Source organism: Clarias gariepinus, chromosome 12 (assembly GCF_024256425.1).
Source record: "Clarias gariepinus isolate MV-2021 ecotype Netherlands chromosome 12, CGAR_prim_01v2, whole genome shotgun sequence".
NCBI classification, from domain to species: domain Eukaryota; kingdom Metazoa; phylum Chordata; class Actinopteri; order Siluriformes; family Clariidae; genus Clarias; species Clarias gariepinus.
In genome coordinates this window covers 14,484,883-14,504,793 of record NC_071111.1, presented here as the reverse complement: position 1 = coordinate 14,504,793, position 19,911 = coordinate 14,484,883, and the positions used below count along the sequence as shown (strand labels likewise).

The 19,911-nt window shown below is 37.2% G+C and overlaps 1 protein-coding gene across 2 annotated transcripts in view; it reads right to left on the bottom strand.

The window, feature by feature from the left end:
• dock4b (dedicator of cytokinesis 4b) overlaps positions 1-19,911 on the bottom strand; it is a 103,429-nt gene that overhangs the window by 24,274 nt on the left and 59,244 nt on the right. For both annotated transcript variants that reach the window (XM_053508330.1, XM_053508331.1), the window contains exons 14-33: positions 19,414-19,538; positions 18,942-19,104; positions 17,982-18,088; positions 15,161-15,314; positions 13,888-13,985; positions 13,729-13,812; positions 12,616-12,716; positions 11,115-11,196; positions 10,715-10,885; positions 8,106-8,298; positions 7,741-7,868; positions 6,046-6,180; positions 5,105-5,203; positions 4,555-4,649; positions 4,353-4,428; positions 4,034-4,134; positions 3,818-3,876; positions 3,533-3,681; positions 3,346-3,431; positions 175-270 (exon numbers count right to left, since the gene is read on the bottom strand). In XM_053508330.1, the coding sequence (XP_053364305.1) occupies positions 175-270; positions 3,346-3,431; positions 3,533-3,681; positions 3,818-3,876; positions 4,034-4,134; positions 4,353-4,428; positions 4,555-4,649; positions 5,105-5,203; positions 6,046-6,180; positions 7,741-7,868; positions 8,106-8,298; positions 10,715-10,885; positions 11,115-11,196; positions 12,616-12,716; positions 13,729-13,812; positions 13,888-13,985; positions 15,161-15,314; positions 17,982-18,088; positions 18,942-19,104; positions 19,414-19,538 (2,302 nt within the window). The remainder of the gene's footprint in view (positions 1-174; positions 271-3,345; positions 3,432-3,532; positions 3,682-3,817; positions 3,877-4,033; positions 4,135-4,352; positions 4,429-4,554; positions 4,650-5,104; positions 5,204-6,045; positions 6,181-7,740; positions 7,869-8,105; positions 8,299-10,714; positions 10,886-11,114; positions 11,197-12,615; positions 12,717-13,728; positions 13,813-13,887; positions 13,986-15,160; positions 15,315-17,981; positions 18,089-18,941; positions 19,105-19,413; positions 19,539-19,911) is intronic.

Here is a 19,911-nt window from a genome sequence, read left to right as displayed (position 1 = left end):
AATGCTCCAATGAATATGTTTAAAAAAAAACAACAACATAAAATTCCCTGCTAAAATTATAATCTTATTTCCTCTTGCTTGAGAATTATTTACATATTGCTAAAACTTTTAAGTCTTAATAAAAGTTATATACATGTGTGTGTGCGCGAAAGAGAGAGACAGTGTTACACTCACCTGTAATCAAGCAGCCTTTCCATCAGACGTGTTACTGTTGCAATTAATGAGATTCCACTCTCTCGCCATGTCTCTCTCTCGATCTTCTTTAAAAGACTGAGACAAACATACCCACAAAAAACAAAGTCATTCCTTAGTTCACCTTATATCAATGCAAACACACTTACCATCTCCCTATTAAGCCTTATTCCCAGTCTCACACAAACACATGCACGCACAACCTACTCACATATCTAACCACAGAAACGGTGAGTGGTGTGTCTTACCTAGGGTACGGACCGAACAGAGGAATTCTACTCCAGGAAAGCAGAGATGAGACAAAGTCATATTAATAGATTAAAGTCAGAAAACCCACTCATACATGTTAGTAAGATGGTTAGTACTGTTAGTGTAAAGAAGGTAAAGAAAGAAAAGAGGACATAAGCATAGGTGAGGTTTTTAATAAAATAAAATAAAACTCCTCTGATATCAGAAATAATTAATTTCAAAGCTTTTAGAGAAAGAAATGAAAGAGTGGGATCAGGCTGCTTTTAAATGTCAAGTTGAGCAAATTAAACAGAGATGATATTTTGGGGATTCTTCTATTTGCCACCAGATTAAACAAACAGAACAGTGTAAATACAGCTGTGATATGCCCATAGGTTATGTGTTTAGAATCCAAAGCCACAAGCATGCATGCTTGTGTACACACACGCAAGCAAATGTACACACACACACAAGCAAAAACTGGTAAGGCATAAGGATTACACACAATCCCCTTTATAAAATATTTAGAGACAACTACCACATGGACATCTATCAGAACCATGCTGCTAGCCGATTAAACATAAACTGCCACTACACACGTGTTTGGAGGCAGTCATATATGAACGTCGGGAAGGCCACACGGCTAAAGGTTAAATAATAATCAATGAACAATCATTGTGCCAATTTACAGTTAAATAAAATCCCTGTGTTATGCATTGTGATTGTAAAGTTGGTAAAGTAAGCCTGCACTGTTCGCAAAGTGGGTAAGGAATCATTTAGAAAAATCCAGAAGGATTTCATCACCTACAATCACATACAGTTGCTACAATGGCCCATACATAATGCTAAATTAAATAAATAAATTCAAAAAACACCATCAAAATCAACGGGATCGATGGAGATGTCTCAAATAGAGACAAAATAAAATTCTTCTTAATACCGAGTTGTATTTCTCAAATACCCTTAAAAATAAAATGTCACCATCGAACGTACCGATAAGACGGCAAGCGCAATCCTTGTGTTTTTTGCTACACACTGAAGACATTTAAGACTAGGATCAAAAGACTACCATGAGACAATGTGGTTTGTTTTGTCAGCATAGTGATTTTATAGTCAGGATTTTGCTGCTTGATGAAATTCATCTAATTTAGACCAGGTGATAAAATACTGCTATCATGAGTTCCATCACCAATAAAAGTTAGTGAGCCCATTCCTGAAGCAGTTATCCAAGCTCAAGTCTCTTCACTGTGGCTGCCTGAAGAGTTTGCATGTTTTGGATCATGTTTCACCACACAATTTTGGCCTTTCTATCACTTTGGTGCACATTAATCTTGATTCCATAACTTTAAATTCTGCAAATTCCAGATTAAATTTGGCCTCCTGGGTCTTACTGCTGAAAAGTGGGCTGCATCTCATGGTATGGCCTCTAAATTTCTGTAGTAATTTTACCATGAGTAAAAATTCAGAAGTATTAAGTATTTAAAGAATCAACATACAGTATAGCACGCACATGGGCAAAAATAAACACCTGTCATAAGTTCCAATATTTTTTTGATCACTTGATAAATGGGTGGGTTTAAGCAAACAAGAGATTTTTTTTAAGTAGCATAACACATCTAGATATCTAAATCCAGGAAATAAATGATGTACTTCTGATCTATCATCAGGATCTCATATTTATCATCTGCATTAAAATTTAAATGCTTTCAGTGTATAGCAAAATAAAATTAGTAGACCTTGTTGGCTGTACTTCGAACGGCAAAGAAGCTATTAGAAAATCAATTTCCATCAATTTCAACTAACTTACATTACTGTGACCTTGACCCCTGTTTGAATCATTTCTGAAGTCTGATCAGTTCATCTGCTAATTTAAATGACAATTTCATATAAATACTGCAAATGTTCAACTTAAGACACTGGGCTAATGTGAATCCTGTTATCTCAAAAAAATGACATCTATTGGTGGACCCACAGATGCTACACACTGAACTTAAAAAACACCACAAAACCAAAAACACAACAACGTATTCAGAAGAACGATATAATTCTCTCAACAAATAAAAAGTATAGGTTCTTACTGAACACCACATGCTCAATAATGATTGGCTATAAATGGTGACAGTCATAATCACAAAGAAAAAGCCTAACAAAAATGATTTGATGTTTAATGTTATAGTTTTTAAGTGTTTAAGCTTTACAATGTGGAATAATTATTTCTACTGAATAACTTGCATACTTAAGGTGTGCTTTTAATGTCCACATACTCATATTAATGCCATGAAAAGGTAACATCAAGTGACTTGATCATTACTTTAAAAAAATAAAAATAAAAAATACACACACATACAGTACACACACAAATAAAAGTAGGTTCTACTCTGTACACATCTTTCAGCTCTCTGGTTTGCCTAATCTCTAGACTCACGCTAATGAGCTGATGTTCAATAAGGGCTCACCCTTTTACATTTGGTCAAAAATATTCATGTGCTGAAGTGATTTTTGAAGTTTTTTGGTCTTGCTGTTGCTTTTTTGCACATCGTTAATGTGTACTGCCCCTACAGGCCATTTACATTTCAGTTCAAACAAGGATCATTTCATTTCCTAACTTGTTTAGGTTTTATTGATCGGTCAAATAATGAATACAATAACTTTAAATTAGAAAGTATTGAGAATATTAACTAGACAAAATCAGTAGTACAACGGTTTGAATTAACTATTTTTCCCAATACCCTGACACAACCTTTTATATGTGAAATCATTTCTGAATAAACCTTTGAAAATAATCTGAAATTCAGCAAGGCTCACACTCGGTGAATGTTTAATTACAAACCTTGAGTGCAATATCTTTACCTGACCAGTCCTTGATTATCCTAGTAATATACTCACTGAATACGAGAAATAAAATCGACATATGCTCCCACTCACATGCTGTTGAAGAGCTCCCGGTAGGTTTCATCACCCTTCCCTTCAGACATCAGACTGTCGAGTTTGTCTATAAGCTTCGCCTCCACCTAAGACAGATCATCACCCAGGGCTACAGGTTAAATCAGCTCATGTAGACAACGTATCTTCGTACACTGGCTCAATGAAGCAGCAGGGGGCACTGTTGTACCTGTTTAAAATTGCCACTTCGCCGCTGTTCCCAGTCCATCATATCATGAAAGATGGGGATCATTACGTTTCTCAGATCTGGCTGAGGAACCAGTGTGACCTCGAGAAATGGGCCAATCATAGCAGGAATGAAGTTTAACTTGTGTTCTCCTTTATAAGCAAAAAAGAGAAAGAGGTTGACATTGAGGGAGGGTAGAGAAAGATGGGAATTTTGCATTAGACTAATTTTTTTGGCCGAAAAAAAATAGAGAACAAAAGATTACAGATTATGCAATCAATCGCGTACCTAGATTCTGCCACATACTGAAGATTTCACAACCCATCATCACTCTCATATCTCCATATCTACACACACATATGCATTCATAAATCAGATAAATGTCAAGCCAGCATAAATAGCTGCAATACAAATGTACCTGAATATTAATTGTTAGACACATTACATCCTATCATATCCAGTGTAACATAGTACAGTTAGCTCATAGGTGTTTGGAATACTCACTTTTCTAAAATCTTTTTGCGCTTAGAAGGAGAGAAGGTCTCAAGCTGAAGACAGGGCTGGTTGATGAAGATTACAGATAGATAGAAGTACGAATCCCAGACCTAAAGTAAACACATGTGAGACTTCACCTGTGATGCAATGTAGCTGTGTGAGTAAATAACACTAAATAGTTCCTTTTCTATTAAGCAGTTCCTCGTTTCTTTTTAACCACAATTGCTGTGGTTAGTGTGGTGTGTGTTGACCAACAAGGAAAGATGTACAATAGCAGCAAAACAGGAGACTACAGTCGGCGCCCTTTGCACTACGACAACACACTTACCTTATAATCAAACCTGTCATTAAGAAAGTTTTTCCTCAGAGCATCGGACAGGTAGAGAACCGTTGTGATGATGACACTGGAAAGGAAGCATATGTATCATTTAGCATAAGTGCAAGCATTATATCATCTGTTTGTTTACTTAACCTCATTAGACAGAGAGAAAAAGAAAAGAAGCGAAATCGAGATTTGGTAAGGTACTCACTTATTAGTGACAAGCCGCATAACTGTCCAATCTTTAGGAAACATCTCGGGTCGGATCAGGATCCGGAACACAGTAAAAATCTGCAGGAGAAAATCCTGACAGGAACAAAAGACCATTCAGTGAAACCCCAAAAATTTCTGATTTTAACATATCACTCAAAACAACCGAGTGTTCCTGAGGGGGAAAATTATTTTTATTATGCTTTTAATATTGTTTTATTTCTCTTGACTGAAGCAAACAAGATTTGACTAAAGTAAACATCTAACTGGTTCATCATATTATTTCTGTTTAATTCAGAAACTCACTGTAGCTCCGTTTTTACTGGTGCTAGCTGAACATAATGTCAGATTTATGCTTGATGCCGCCACACTGGCACAAGGGCCCAGCATGGTGTAATTATATTTATTGGGGCTGGGAGCCTTGGGTGCCATATGCTCAGCAGTTTCCAGAAAGTCTTGATAGCAAGTTCATAAGTTGCCTCAAGTTTTAGTTGGTGCTAGTTTATTCTGTGTATGAGCACTTTTGTTTCTTAAAGCTGGGAAATTCTCACCCTCAGCTCATCTTTACTGGTGAAACGCTGAAGATGTTGCTGGTAATGTAGATCTCCCATCTGCTTGAGAAGAGCTAAAAGGCATGACACAAACTCCCCCTGAAACACAGATGCATAGGCACATGAACAACTAACGATGCCGATGTTAATAATTTGGTTAGTTCAAATATTTTTTATATATTTATATTTTAATATTTTTTAAGTTACAGATGACTAAATCATCAATAAATGTCATTGTAGTAAATGTAGCAAACTCCTATATTAATAAACATGGTCTTTATATATAACCATGTGTAAAGACTGTTTTTTTTCCCAGTACACACCTCTAGTCTAACGAGATACATCTGTTCAAAACTTGTATTACTGTCACTTCACTAATCAGACTAGGTAATTTTCTTTATTAATCTATGGTCTCTAGTCCTCTCATGTACAGGGGACCCATAGTCCACCAGTCGATGTGTTCTGTGTTAAGGAATTCATGAAACATGTCCCAAAAATTGTGAGGCACACGATTATAAATACGAAACATAAACAGCTTTGGTGAACATGGCTAAAACATCAAATCATCTCGAGCTCTGTTGACACAGTGCTGATTGAACCCAGCCTGCAAAGTAAACAACACAGAAGCATCAGTGGGTCTACAGAAAGGCAGCGTTCTATAGACACACACTGGGGTTGGTTTTTACAGTACACGAGACGAGTTACAAAAAAGCACAGACCGCATCCAAAGAAAAAGCTTTCCCACAATTCACCTGACTTGAAGAGGCTTTGAAGAATAAAGGGCTTTGCCTGCTGCGCAGTAATTAATGGACCCGCAGGGGCTTTTGTCTTTTTTACCCCACTTCTCTTTTTCCTCTCTTCATTCTTTTTTCTTTCTCTGGTAAGTGTAGTGCATCATTCTCACTGTAATTCCCATGCTTTATTTATCTGCGTTCTCTCACCGTGACATCCTGACTCTGAGGACGCATGGTCGAAGCTGGGGTTTGTGGACGGTTGGAAATCTCCAGTATGGTCCTCAATAACACACCCAGCAGGCTCTCCACTATCAGATCAACTTCTTCAGACATGGCTGGCTCCTAAACACAATATACATCATACAGTATGGGCAGTTAATGACAGCATTTCCAAAGCATACACACACACAAAACACACCCAAGTATAGGAGAGGGAGAGAGCGAGAGATAATTTCAAGAAATTTGTGACGCTTATTCAGATTGCATTAAAATATAATTCTTGATGCTACACTGAAGGGATGTTAAATCAGGAGCCTGTGGTTCTAACAAGGCTAGAATTTGTGTTATAAACAACTTTAACTTACAAACCTTAAATGATCTGAAAGACTCTATACAGGAACAACAGTCAAGTTGCTATGGCTTTTTCCTGCTATACAAAAATTTGAGGCATTTTGAAAGCGCAAACCTAATTAAAATGTTTTTATTTATTTATTTTTTTATCTAACATTCACACACTTTTAAACCTTTAGCGATACAAACATAAACTACCATGCCAAAACAGCATCTTATTGAATATTACAATAGGGTGTAAGCAGTGACTTGTTTCTTCACAGGGTGATAATGAAGACGTGTGAAGCAGCCAGTATTAAAAAGGGGCTGGTGGAGGTGATGCCTCTCTAAAGAGTGGCTCCACAGTGTGTGTGTGAAAACTTGATTACACACTCCCAAACACAAACTAACTTGGGCTCCCAGTAGTCTATTAAGCTTTTTTACACCCGTGCCCTGCATTTATGCAATTAGTTTTCTTAGTGCTCTTAGTTCTAGTTTTCAACTGTCCTGATTGGGTGAGTGTGTGCCCAGGATGAGTTACTCTATCAAATTGGGCAACTTTGTCTGATCTCTCAGGCAGTGTTTCAGTGTTTCAGTCTGCACTCTTTCTTTGTTTCTTACACCTTTTATTGTTAACTCTAAACACGGTTTTGTTCGAAAATCCTAGAAGATTCTGAAATACTTAAACCAGACCATCCAGCACTAACATCACTCCACATTCAAAGTCACAGAGGTCATACTCACCCCCACGCTGATGTTTGATATGAACATTAAAAGTGAAGCTTGAGAACTACATGACTGTGAACATTTTGAATGAATTAATAAAGTGGATGTCAATGCATACTTTTGTACATTAAGAAAATGAAGCATTCTGGCGCATATGAACACTACTTGAACTTAGAACGTGGTTGTTGTTTTTTTTGCTTTTTCACTATTTATTAGTCAATTAATTGAAAATGCATCACCACTTCTGACAGTTACATGTAAGTGCAATTTTTCAAAGTTGTCCAGTATTTGCTGTAGACTCTAAGTTAATCTGTCTACCTCAGTGTTCAGATAGTAGCTCTAACTGCACAGATCACACATCCCTTAAATAAGGGTGTTCGTATGTGTTACAACCATTGACCAAACTCTTCTAAATCTCGCTTCACCCCTTCACCTAATTTACAGCATGTTCTGCACTCCTGTTTAAAGTCCTCAATCTTTCCTGCCATTATTTAAAGAGCTGTGTTTCTCAGAGGTTGCATCACTCGCCCTCTCTCTCTCCCTGCCAGCTCAAAAGCTCATCTCTCTCTCTATGTCTCTCTGTCTCTCCCTGAGTGGTTCGGGCCATGTCAGAGGCTGATGTCTCACCGTATCGTATTTCTTTATGATGGACAGCATGCTGGTGAGTATTTGGGCACACATCACCAGATCCCGCTGCTCCTGCATGTGACTTTGTAACAAACGCAAGACCACAGGGAGCAGAATACATCTTGACTCTGAAACATATATTAACAATATTGTTAATTAATATCATTTTATATATATAATAAAATTAACTTTAAAGTTATCCCCACATTCAGAATAAATATTATGCATATACTGGTATACCAAGATGTTGATTTGAAACACACAGATCTGACCTTTAATTACACACCTACTGTACAACCACTAATCTAATCCAACCCAGTCATATTAGCAAGATCATAAAATGCTGTGCAAATGTGTATGCAAACCTGTATTTGTGTACAGCTGGCTCTCTACAGTTTTGGAAATGCACTGCAGTTTGACAGTCTCTAGGGGGCAGTCTGACTGCGAGGCATCAGGCAGACTCCCCAGTGTCTCTCTCACAAATGAGGCCACCTCTTTGAGAGTGAACAGCTTCAAAAGCTCCCCATAGACTGCAGGAAATGCCCGTAGAAACACTGCCTACACACACACACACACACACACACACACACACACAGTTTAGATATTTTACTTACAAAACAGGTCATGCCATATATTTTTTTCACCTTGAGCACAATTTTGTGAACCAACATTTTACTTAGAATAAAAAATGACAATGTTCCTCTGACAAAACAACTAAAAATACCCCTACATTCTGCTTAAATCGATCAGCGCGATACAGGAAATGTATGTTGCATAAATAGAAGAATTTTTCCAAATAACCCTTTAAGTAATAAATATCTTTTTCTGTATATTAGCAAATATGACAATAACCGATGAAGTAGCTTTCCCATAAGTTTTGCGTTATACTACAATACGTTCCTCATTATACTACGCCATCCTCAGTTGGAGGCTTTTAGACAAGGATTGTGAAAGCAGTAACACACTCTGAAATTATAATAAATCATGGTAAATAATTTGAATAAAGAATCGCTAAGAGACAGCCTCTGGTAGCAGTGGAACTAAAATTGTTGCCAGTGACTTCATCACGCTGTGCTTTCAAAGATTTCAAAACAACTGCCCAAAAAAGCTAAGAATAATAATTTCTGTCCATGACGAAAAAATCAAGGCTGAAAATAATACAGCAAGATTCAACTTCAATAAGACTGACGGGTGATAATCTGGCCATTCCACAGCTTTTTACTGGACTGAAATTAGACCTCTGACTGGGACATTTAATAACATTGATCTTCATTTTCCTGACACATTCCTTGGCTCAAAAGACTGCAGAGTTCAAATTACTGCCATGTTGAAAGCTAAAATTACTCTTATTCTTTTTAAGAGAAGGCTAAAGCAACCTTGATGATAAGAATATGCCCATGTCACAGAAACGACTAAGCAAGTACATAAAAAGATACCATCATCTTTAACCTTACTAAAGGTATACATAGTGATGTTCGGGTGAACCTGTCATGCTAGTCTTCTTACCTTGCTGTGTCTATAAATTAAACAATAGTATTTAGAGCATAAGAATCATTAAAGCACATTTAAATCTTTCAATTCATCTCATTCAGGTATAAACGCACCTAATACAACTACTGACGAAAAGAGACACCTGACATCCAACCACAGAAAGCATCAGATCTACAGTGCACTACAGTGTAACATGAATTACTGCAACTACAGACCGTGTACAGTGAAGGGAAGTGAATAGAAATAGACAACAAAATGCTGGAATCTGATGGAGAGTAAGGCCATGGATTAGTACAGATTAGGACAGCATTGACCTGAATTCTCTTTATTGCTTTTGTCCTGTGCTGTATAAAGATGAAAATATTCAGGTTTGACAGCTTTGTTTAAATAAATTAAAAAATGTGGCACGATCTAGATTAAAACCTACGGGTGCTCTTTTATTGTTTTTTTATGTGCTGTATTTGTATTTAAGATGAAATAAAGTACACATTACAGGTCAGAATGCACATACAGTATATACAGTGTGTGTGTGTGTGTGTGTGTGTGTGTGTGTGTGTGTGTGTGTGTGTGTGTGTATATATATATATATATATATATATATATATATATATATATATATATATATATATATATATATATATATAAGTCAGCCCTAAAGAAGGGAAAAATGAAAATCAGGAAAATTATACATTAAACATAAATTATAGAAGAAAAAGGTACCCCAAAATATTTTTTAGTTTCTGTTTGGGAGTCTGAGTCATGTCTTGTTTCATAAGGATACTCAAGTTTCTCTCAACTTTCCAGCAATTCCTGTCACTGCAATTTTTCTGGCCAGTTTTACTTCTAGTTTTCGCAAGTTTTGTGGTGATTCTGCTTCCTCAGTCCTTCAAAGTTTCTATTAGAACGGTTTGTTCTGTGGGAATCTCTTCACATGAGCACAATACAGATCTCATGAATGTGAACTAGTCTTGTTTGAGGACTGAGAGGTGGAGTGAATACACTGCATGAAACTCTCTACTGTTCAGGGAAAGAAAGAGGGTCAGACTGCACAGGGAACTGACAGTTTAGTCAAGCTCATTCACACGCGTCTCAACCTAAAAAAAAAAAAAATAGCTGCGGTGCTAAGATTTCTGTTTAAACAGACCATAAAGAATCAATTATCGCTCCTTGATTATATAATTAATTAAGGATATTATTCAAAAAAAATGTGCAGTCCTGCCAAAGTGCAACAATAAGCCAAGATTTTTTTTTTTACCCTTTACTTGCTGCTGCTAAGCAAATTGTACGAACAAAGGTGATTTTTTTCAACGCTATAAGTTACAGCAAAAACTTAAAAAAATAATAACTGACACTTCTTTGTAGGCTTCATAAATTTCCTACTCGTGTCCAGTCTAAAAGCACTTTTTAAAAGAAACTTTTTTTATCATCTTTAATAAATATTGATAACTGATGTTATCAAGCAGCTATAGTCCACTGGCCTCACCTGTGTGTGCATGATAGGGCCAGAGCCTTTGCTCTCCTGCGACAAGAAGAAGCGGATGGACATGAACAGTTCATGCACACAGCAGCGAAACTCTTCTTCATTCTGGCCTCCGGTGGCGAGTGCAAACAGCCTTCGAGATTGGATAATGTATTTGAATATGTACTCTGTCGCCTGCAAAAATAGCATCGTTTATCCAATTACACTGTGACACAATAAAACAGTGTGTTTAGTGCTTAAATTACACATGCAGGAGCCACTGAAAGTAATACATCATAGAAGTGTTAATGTCCAGAAAAAAACAGAGCATCACTGTGATTAAAGAAGGAAACACGGACATTAACAGCATTACAGGAAAACGCTCAAAGCTAGAAAGGAAAGAAAAAATTGCATAAGCTCCTACTTTGAGTACGCGCTGGATGTGTTCCTGGTGTTCGGCTTCAATGATGCGGTCTACATACCATTTCAGTACCTTAATTAGATCCCTAAAGGTGAGACACCATGAGATCATGATCAGTAACACAATTAGCAAGTCATTGTGTCATTATTATTATTAAACCGATCGAGAAATCAAATGTAAAATCTGTTCACACCCAAAGTTTTCTTTCTGTGAGCAAGAAGGGCAGGTGTTATATAATTTGTTGTATTATGTAAGAGACTGTGTAGGAGTCTGATGTTGATAAATCCATCAGTAAAACCGTGTTAGCTATGAAGGTTTTATGAGACACCAAGTAGCTGGGACTGCATGGGGAGCAAGCAGGAAGAGTGATGGGTACAAAAGTTAAGGAAACATCTGTCTTCCAGGCAGGAAAAGAATGAATGCGTGTGAATAGTGCACTTGTGTGACTGTGTGCGTGTGTTCCCGTGTGTGTGTGTGTATATATGCATGTGAACCCTTCATCAATGATTATTGTGAACGTCTGTTTTGGGAACTGGCATTTAAAAATTACAACAATAATCAAGACACACAACATCTTTATTTATTCATCGTCTATAATGCTACAAGGTCACAAAGGCCTGGAGCTGATCCCCGGAAACTTCGGGCACAGGAAAGGGTACACATTTAACTGGGTGTCAATCCATCCCAGGACACACATGCACACATCACAGACTAATTCACACGTTACAGGCAATTTGGGAACACCAATTAGCCTAATCTGCATGTCTATTGGATGAACATGCACAATCTGCGCACACAGACCAGAGGCGAGAATCGAACCCCAATCCTGGAGGCCACAGTAACCACTACGCCTCCTTGCCACAGTAGCTCGCAACTTAAAGAAATAAAAAACTTTCTAAAAAAAAAAAAATCAGCATTATGGATCAAATCATGCCATCAGTTTCTCATGCTAGTATTTTAAATAATATGTCCTATGATAAAGATCTTCTTAAAATAGTATTGCGCTATAGTCAGGGTTATAGACAGCATATGTCACCACATCACCAAGCTGATTAACAAGATTTTCTTTACAACACAAACACAATTGGCTGTATGATCATTACAAGATCAAACGCACACTAGCCTTCTTTTACTGAGTTATAACCTTAAACTTGTATCTTACACATCTTATTTTTATTCAGAATCTTTCTTTTGGGTGTCTCGACTCGAGAGGACCTCTGTGCATGCATGGCTGTGCTAGAGTGTGTTAAAGAGATGAATCCTGTTGCGAGTGTGTGAGGAAGGAGAACAGAATGTAGCATCACACTGAGACCCAGGTCTATGGGGTGAGTTTGGCAACAGACTTCTCTGCAGACAGCTGGTGGTATGTAGGTGACAGGTTCACACTTTACTAAATGGTCACGCAGATACAGTAACCCAGCCTCACAACACGGAGGCACTGTATACTGTATAGTGGCTGCAGGAAGTAGACTGATCAACTACAATCAAGAACAAGTATGCGTACCTGTATGACAAAGCTCCTGCAAAGTGGCTCTCAATGTAGGTGTCCATGACGGGTTTAAAGTGCTGGAACTTACTGTCCTGAAGTAAGTTTATAATGTGCACCTGAGGAAAGGAATAGAAACTGGTTTATTATGCATTTATAAAAAAAATCAGGGTTGTTAATGCAACCTGTTTTTGAAGCTGTGCTTAAATGGTAAAATCAGACATTTCATCATCAAGGACCAGTGGTACCATTTCTCAATGTGAGTATAAAACAAGCACTAAATTTGCGCGCGAAACTCCCTTATATGCACAATATTTATTACATGTGTGTATGTACAGCTGTACACACTGGCCACTAAAATACACAGACCAGAGGCAAACCCTCGACACTTGACGTTCATGGCCACACTGCTAACCATTACATCTCTCTGCAAAGTTACAAAAGCTAAATCTAATCAATATTTAAATGTTCTTTTTACATGAGCTTAGTAGTAATCCAAACAGTAAGCATTTAAGCTAATATGACAAACAATACATTATACAGAAACTTTGCACAGGCCGTTTACCTGCTAGTACACTTTTCTACCATTAGGTAGGTTCTTGCATGTGTGGTCAGTAATGATCAGAAACGTACACTCTGCACATCCTTACGTGTAAGAAAGAATTCCTAAATTAACGCATAGAAAATGTAATATGTATACGTCACATTTCCAAAACAAGAGTGTATAGAGTTGTTGCACACTTCCAATTACAAATACAATATCTCTGCATGATGCCAGTGATAATTTCTCTCACATTGTTATAGAGGTCAATTAGACAATATGAAGCCATACTGATCATGTTGGACACTGTGCAGGAAATCATATGGTTTGAAGCAGTTTTATTTGTTCTTGCTGTCTAGTCTTGTCTGAATTTGAAAGATATGTTGCAGACTGTCAAATCCGAGTGCTGACTAACTACAATTCACCACCATGTGCTGCACAGATCCAGAAAAGCTCTCTGCAATATATCAATAGGATAATGAAGACAAGATTTGCAAGAAAACACGCTACAATATCCTTAACCCTAATAACCCTGCTGTAATGCTACAGCTAAAGCGGTAGGTACAACTGACACCGATTTAAAAACTTACAAGATTATCAAAGACTTTGAGACCATATCTCTGTGCGCTCTCGTCCAAAATTCCGAAGAGTGTGTCCAGTGTATCCTGTAAGAACTGGGAGACATACGATTTTAGTTAGAGCATGTCTAGAGATGCCCATTAAGGAAGTGTAATTGCAGTGTAGCCTACCTTAACTATTTCAGAGCCATCAATCTCCTTTAATTTAGACAGGCTGTCACCGATCCTCTCAGGGTGCATCCTCCATTTCAGCAAATCCAGCATATCACCTGAAGAAAGCAATACATTTCATTTTTATCACTGCTATTCCGGTTATTGTTTAAAAATATCCAAAAAATGTCAAAAAATGCAAATCTTTGTGAAAATACCATGTATTCTAGATTTATTAGACATAATGTAAAATATTTCAAGCCCCTGTTTTTATTTTGATGATAACAGCTTACAGGTATTTCAAAATATTAGAATATTCCATTTTGAAATTGAGCAAATTACTATTTATACAGTACAAATACTGTTTATCTCTCGGTCTACAATAATATGGAAGACTATAGATTTGACAGTTGTCCAGAAGACAATCAACACCATCCTCCGAAAAGGATGGAAACCACAAAATTTCTTGAAGTCCAGTGTGAACTTTTCACAATTATTGATGATTTGGGGTGCCATGCCATCTGCTGGTGTTGCTCCACTGTGTTCTATCAAGTCTAAATGTATCTCAGCCATCTACCAGGAGATTTTCGGGCAATTCATGATGATAAGCTTTATCGTGATGCTGATTTTATCTTCCAGCATCTTCCTTAACACCTGCCCACAGTGCCAAAATGCTAACACCTGCCTAACAAAATGCTTCCTTAACACCTGCCCACAGTGCTAAAACTAACTGGTTTGCTGATCATATTACTGTGCTTGATTGGCTAGCCAACTCACCTGACCTTCAGCCCATAGTGAATCTACAAGGTATTGTCAGATAATGAGCAACACCTGACTTGACAATACAGACGAAAGCAACTATCAAAGCAACCTGGTCTTCACTAATACCTCAGCAGTGCCATAGGCTAATTGCCTCCATCCCATGACGTGCAGAAGCAGTAATTACATTAACATACAGTTCAGAAGTTGAACATTATTGTAAATCTTTTTTTAATTGATCTTAAAAAATAATAATAATTTTACATACTGACTTTGTGCTGTAAGCAGAATCTTCAAAAATAAAAGCAAAAAAGGGCCATTTGACATTTCTCTCTTTACAGTTTAGATTCTAAAATATAGTTTGAGACTTTGCTACAAAATTCTTTGTTTAAGAAACTAATATATATATATATATATATATATATATATATATATATATATATATATATATATATATACTGTATACATGCTCTTACAGCTTTAGAGAGGCATTGCAGTACAAATTCAAACACACAATATGAGGAGAATAGTATACCATTCTGAGTAAGTTTGGTGGAACAGAGGAATGAGGTGATCCAGAAAGACTCTTTGCTGCCTTTCAAAGTTTGGTTGTTTCCCGACAGGGTGGTTTTGAAGAAGGGTAGACTGAGGTAGCGAGAACAGTCCTGAAGATTAGCGTTTTCCTCACACTGAAAAAAAGGAAGGGACCTCAATTCCTAATCTTCATCTAAAATGCTCACTTGCAATTACACAAAAGTACAAAACCACCTAGCATAGACTTTTAGCTGTAATTTAAGACTTCTTTTTTTAAGGAAAAAAAAAGATTCTGTCAACTTCCGCTTCAAAGTACAGATGGATAATGACCTAAAATGTACCATGAAAGCAACACAAGATCAAGAAATGCAACGTTCTTAAAGGGCCAAGTCAGACACCTGACCTTAACCCAAATGAGCTGCAAGAAAGCATGTCAAAGGAGAATTCTGCATTTCAAGACGTTCACCAAATGTAGGTTCCATAATTCCGGCATTCAAAGAGCAAAGTTTATTACTTTTGAGCCTGTAAACATGGAGGGACTGTGTAAAAAATACAGATGTAAATCCTAAATGCTTAATGCAGTGTTTTCCCTTTAAATTAAATCTGAAAGTCAACATTTCAGTTACATGGGTGGTGTACAACAGGAGCAAAATTACACTCCAAAATGTCCACATTCTTATGAACCATATACAATATATTTATGATTTAAAGTTAAAAACAACTACTTTAAAATGACCAAAATGTTATAAACAAGGAGTAAAAACTTCAGAAATAAACCACCACAGGTACTTTGTAATTCATTTTTAATGACTTTTTCAAAGAAAGTGCCTCTAGTGTATTTTTCTTACACAAAGGTAATATTTTATATTTTGTCAAGTTATCATGGAATAGTTGTTTGGTTATACAGTATTGGCTAGCATTAATTTTATGCTCTTATCACAAACACTGAGGCTTAATAGATCATTTCCTTTGTTTGTGTGTGTGTGTGTGTGTGTGTGTGTGTGTACAAATGTTCCCCAGTTCTATTGTAAGCCACGGCACTTATGATGCTCACACTTATAAAAATCACAATTTCTTCATATGATAATTTCTGTGAAACTTGTGTTACTTGAAGGACAGCCGCACACTTAAACAATAGGAGGATGTGGGTAAAACTAGTAATGACGTGTCAGCATTTAAAGGAATCAAGAAGATTTCTTTCTTTTTTTTTCAGTACAGTGCAGGCCAACTGAAACTATCAGTTTCTAGATTGTTGGTGGTTGAATGAATTAACTCGTGAATGTTTGCCTCAGCAAAGAAAGCACTTATGTACGCTGCTCAAAGGAAATATATAGCTCAGAGAAGAACAGCTGCATGAGTGGACATATCACGTCACTACTGGGGCAGTTTTCTTTTACTTTAAATGTAAGTAAACAGTGAGGGGAATGCTCACAAATTGGTCATCCTTCTCCCAAAAGCATTTCTCTCTTTTACCACATGGCAGTGGTTTTACTCATGATTGTGGTTATGCATGTGCGAAAGATTTTTTTTTTTTTTTTTTTTTTTTTTTTTTACCAGATGACATATTTAGGATGGAGTCACAGATATGTGTAAAACACTGCCCCCTGAGCCCACCCAGGCACAAACTGCTTGTTTTTGGGCTTGTTTCTTATATATCTTGATCTTAATTAAACATCTAAACATCTTAATTTAGTATGTCACATGTTCAAACAGTATGAATGTACAGGGTGACACAGAATAACGGGAATTTTCGAAATGCGTAATGGAACGACACTGCACGGCAATCAATGGAAGCTGTGAGAGAATTGTTCAGTAACCGTGTGATCTCAAGATTCGTTAACATTCCCTGGCCCCCGAGATCACCAGATTTATCAGTTGGAGATTTTTTTCTTGTGGGGCTACCTCAAGAGTAAAGTGTACACGACTCGACCAAGAACCCTGGGTGATTTAAAACAGAGAATTCGGGATGAAATTCGCAGTATCCCAGCTGAGATGTTGCAGCGGTCAATGAAGAATCTCAACAGCAGATTTCAAGAATGTATTCGTACAGGAGGACGCCATCTAAAGGACGTAATTTTTTTTAAAATGATAAATTCCATCAATGTTTCGTAAATGGCAAGTTTTAGGTTTCAACTACTATGAATTTTTTTTTTTCTTTTATCTTACCACTAGTTTTATTGGATTGTAAAAAAGTTCCTGTTTTTTAGTGTCACCTTGTATAATTGTATGCTGCATAGGCCTTGTATCCCAGGGATCCCTCCAGTATACTGATTTAAACAAAGTCATGAATGTCAAAATTTCCAGCTGCATAAAAAAGATGTAAATCTCTACATTATTTTTGTATCCTAATGTGACATAGATATGAGTTTTTAGCTATCTGAATGTGCAAATCTGATGTTTTTTAGATTGGATCTGAGGCACCTTCGTATGTGTTTCTAGATCTGATACGATGTCATGTAAGATTAATAAAAACGCCCAGATTGGAATTCCTCCAGACCAAAATCCAAAGCATATTTTTTACTAAAACTGCATCCATTATTTAAAAAAATGAGTGGATACAAAAAGATTACGTGCTTAAACCCAGATGATGTGACGTATTAATGTGTGCATGCGTGCCATTCCAGTGGACACATGGGTCCACAATAGACATAAAGGTCACTTACAATAATGAATGTGAACCGAGATGACCTTCAAATCCGATCTGACCACAAAAACGGAATTGAACAATGTGGCATGTAATGTCAACGTAAACAAAATCACTGGAAAAAAACTGACCTACTTTTGACAGAACTGGCAAAACATAAAAACAAACAACAAAATACCTTATGGACAATGAGCTCATGTGTGCCATCAGGCAGAGTTCGTCCATCCTCTTGCATTAAAGGGACAAATGAGAATCCAAACAGCTTCTTCTCCCCTTTGTCTTTTGCTGAGAAACAGACAAACAAAACTAACATCTTACAAAGTGCATTTTTCAGTTAACATCTGGGTGAACAATTTTACTTGTGAAAGGTATAGGTTTTCATACAATCAAGCAGGACCAAACTTTCTTCCCCTGGCTTCACCTTTTAAATGCCATCTGCTTGGTTAGAATAAATGTCTGAACCAACACAATGGCCCTTTCTGGATAAGATGAAATACTGTATATGAACAACATCTGGCAACTAAACTGATTGAGGTAGGGTAAGCATACATTCAACTGGGGGCAGGGGAATAAAGTTTTATAACTGTAATATTATACTTTTGTTAGACTGGCGAGAGTATCGGCACCGATTCTCTTCTTTAAAATCCTCACTAGAACAAAGTAAAAACTCCATGACGTTAATAAATGCAATAAAGATACAAGAAGCTTTTGTGTCAAACCATGACTTTTGATTGTGCAAAATAACAGAACACAATTATTTCTTTATATAATCTCTTCTACACTTATGCACTCCTCATCCCAGCATTGTACTAGTGTTGGATACAATCAAGGAACTTAAGTTTCCATCAGGAACAACTTTAATGGTTCTTTTCATCCCTTTTGGTGGTCCGGTTTGATCACCAAAGAGGTTCTGTTTTCTTATGACCTCACACTGCTTGCAGGAACGAGACTTGATATTTTTGCATGGTTTGGACTACTTTAAACTTAGCTTGTAACACCATTTAATTTATTAACACTAATTCTTTGAGTAGTTTTTTTTTGGTCATTTTGTACACTTCATACACGATCTACACTTAAGGATACAATTTATGACTAGAATTTATGTAATCATTTAGCTCAAAGAGTCATTGGTTCTTACTGGAGCAGTGGCGAAACTCAAAGCGGACATGGGAGCCGTGGAACACGTCAACAGGGATGGGTAGCTTGATCTGCTCGGCCCAGCGTGGGCTGTTGTTGTGATACAGCACAAATGAGTGATACTCATCGTCCCCCGGCTCACCTGAACCTGCTGCAACATAGCCCTGCAAAAAAAAAAAAAAAACACACACAATGACATGCACACAGTAAACAGGTCAAAGTGATGCATGCTGCCCATCAGCTCTTATTTTCCACTGAACCAGGAAAACCACAAGCCAACAATAGCATTGTCGGCAAGTGTGAAAAAGCACGTCATGCTTGTTTAGATTTGTTGCACTCATGCATGGTTTCGGCATTGCACGCTTAATGTTACAGCAGTTCCTTCTATTAGCACAGAGCACACATTACAACAGAGCCTGAACAGAGGTGTTGATGTACAAAAGCCGAATTGAAGCATGTATCAAATTGAATACCCTGAGAATCTGTCCGGCAACATCCAGTGCATAAACGGTGATCTCCACATTTCTCGCTACTGTCTTCCCTCCCTTTTCAAACTCTCCTTTCTCCAGGATGATGTACAGATCATTCCTCATCTCCCCTGAGAGAAAGCAGACAGACAGACGATTAGAGTTAATGCATGCACGGTTGGACAAACTATATAGGTTTTCTCATATAAAGTAGTACATTAAAGGACATACACTTCGCTAATGGCATTTGTAGGACGGGCATAATAGAAGCTCACGTGAAACACTAGACAGCATCTACATTTCTATGTAGTCTAGTAAGCCGGCTTATTGCTCAGCTGAATTAAAACTTGTGTAAAACTGTGTTAAAAATTTTAGCATACATCTTGACATGTGCATTTGAGTCACAAGGTGTATGGAGACCACCATGGCGAGCTACACAAACAATTCAGTTCACATCGCACGTTTAGAAAGATGCCATAGATATAGAAAGCCCAGATGCTAAAA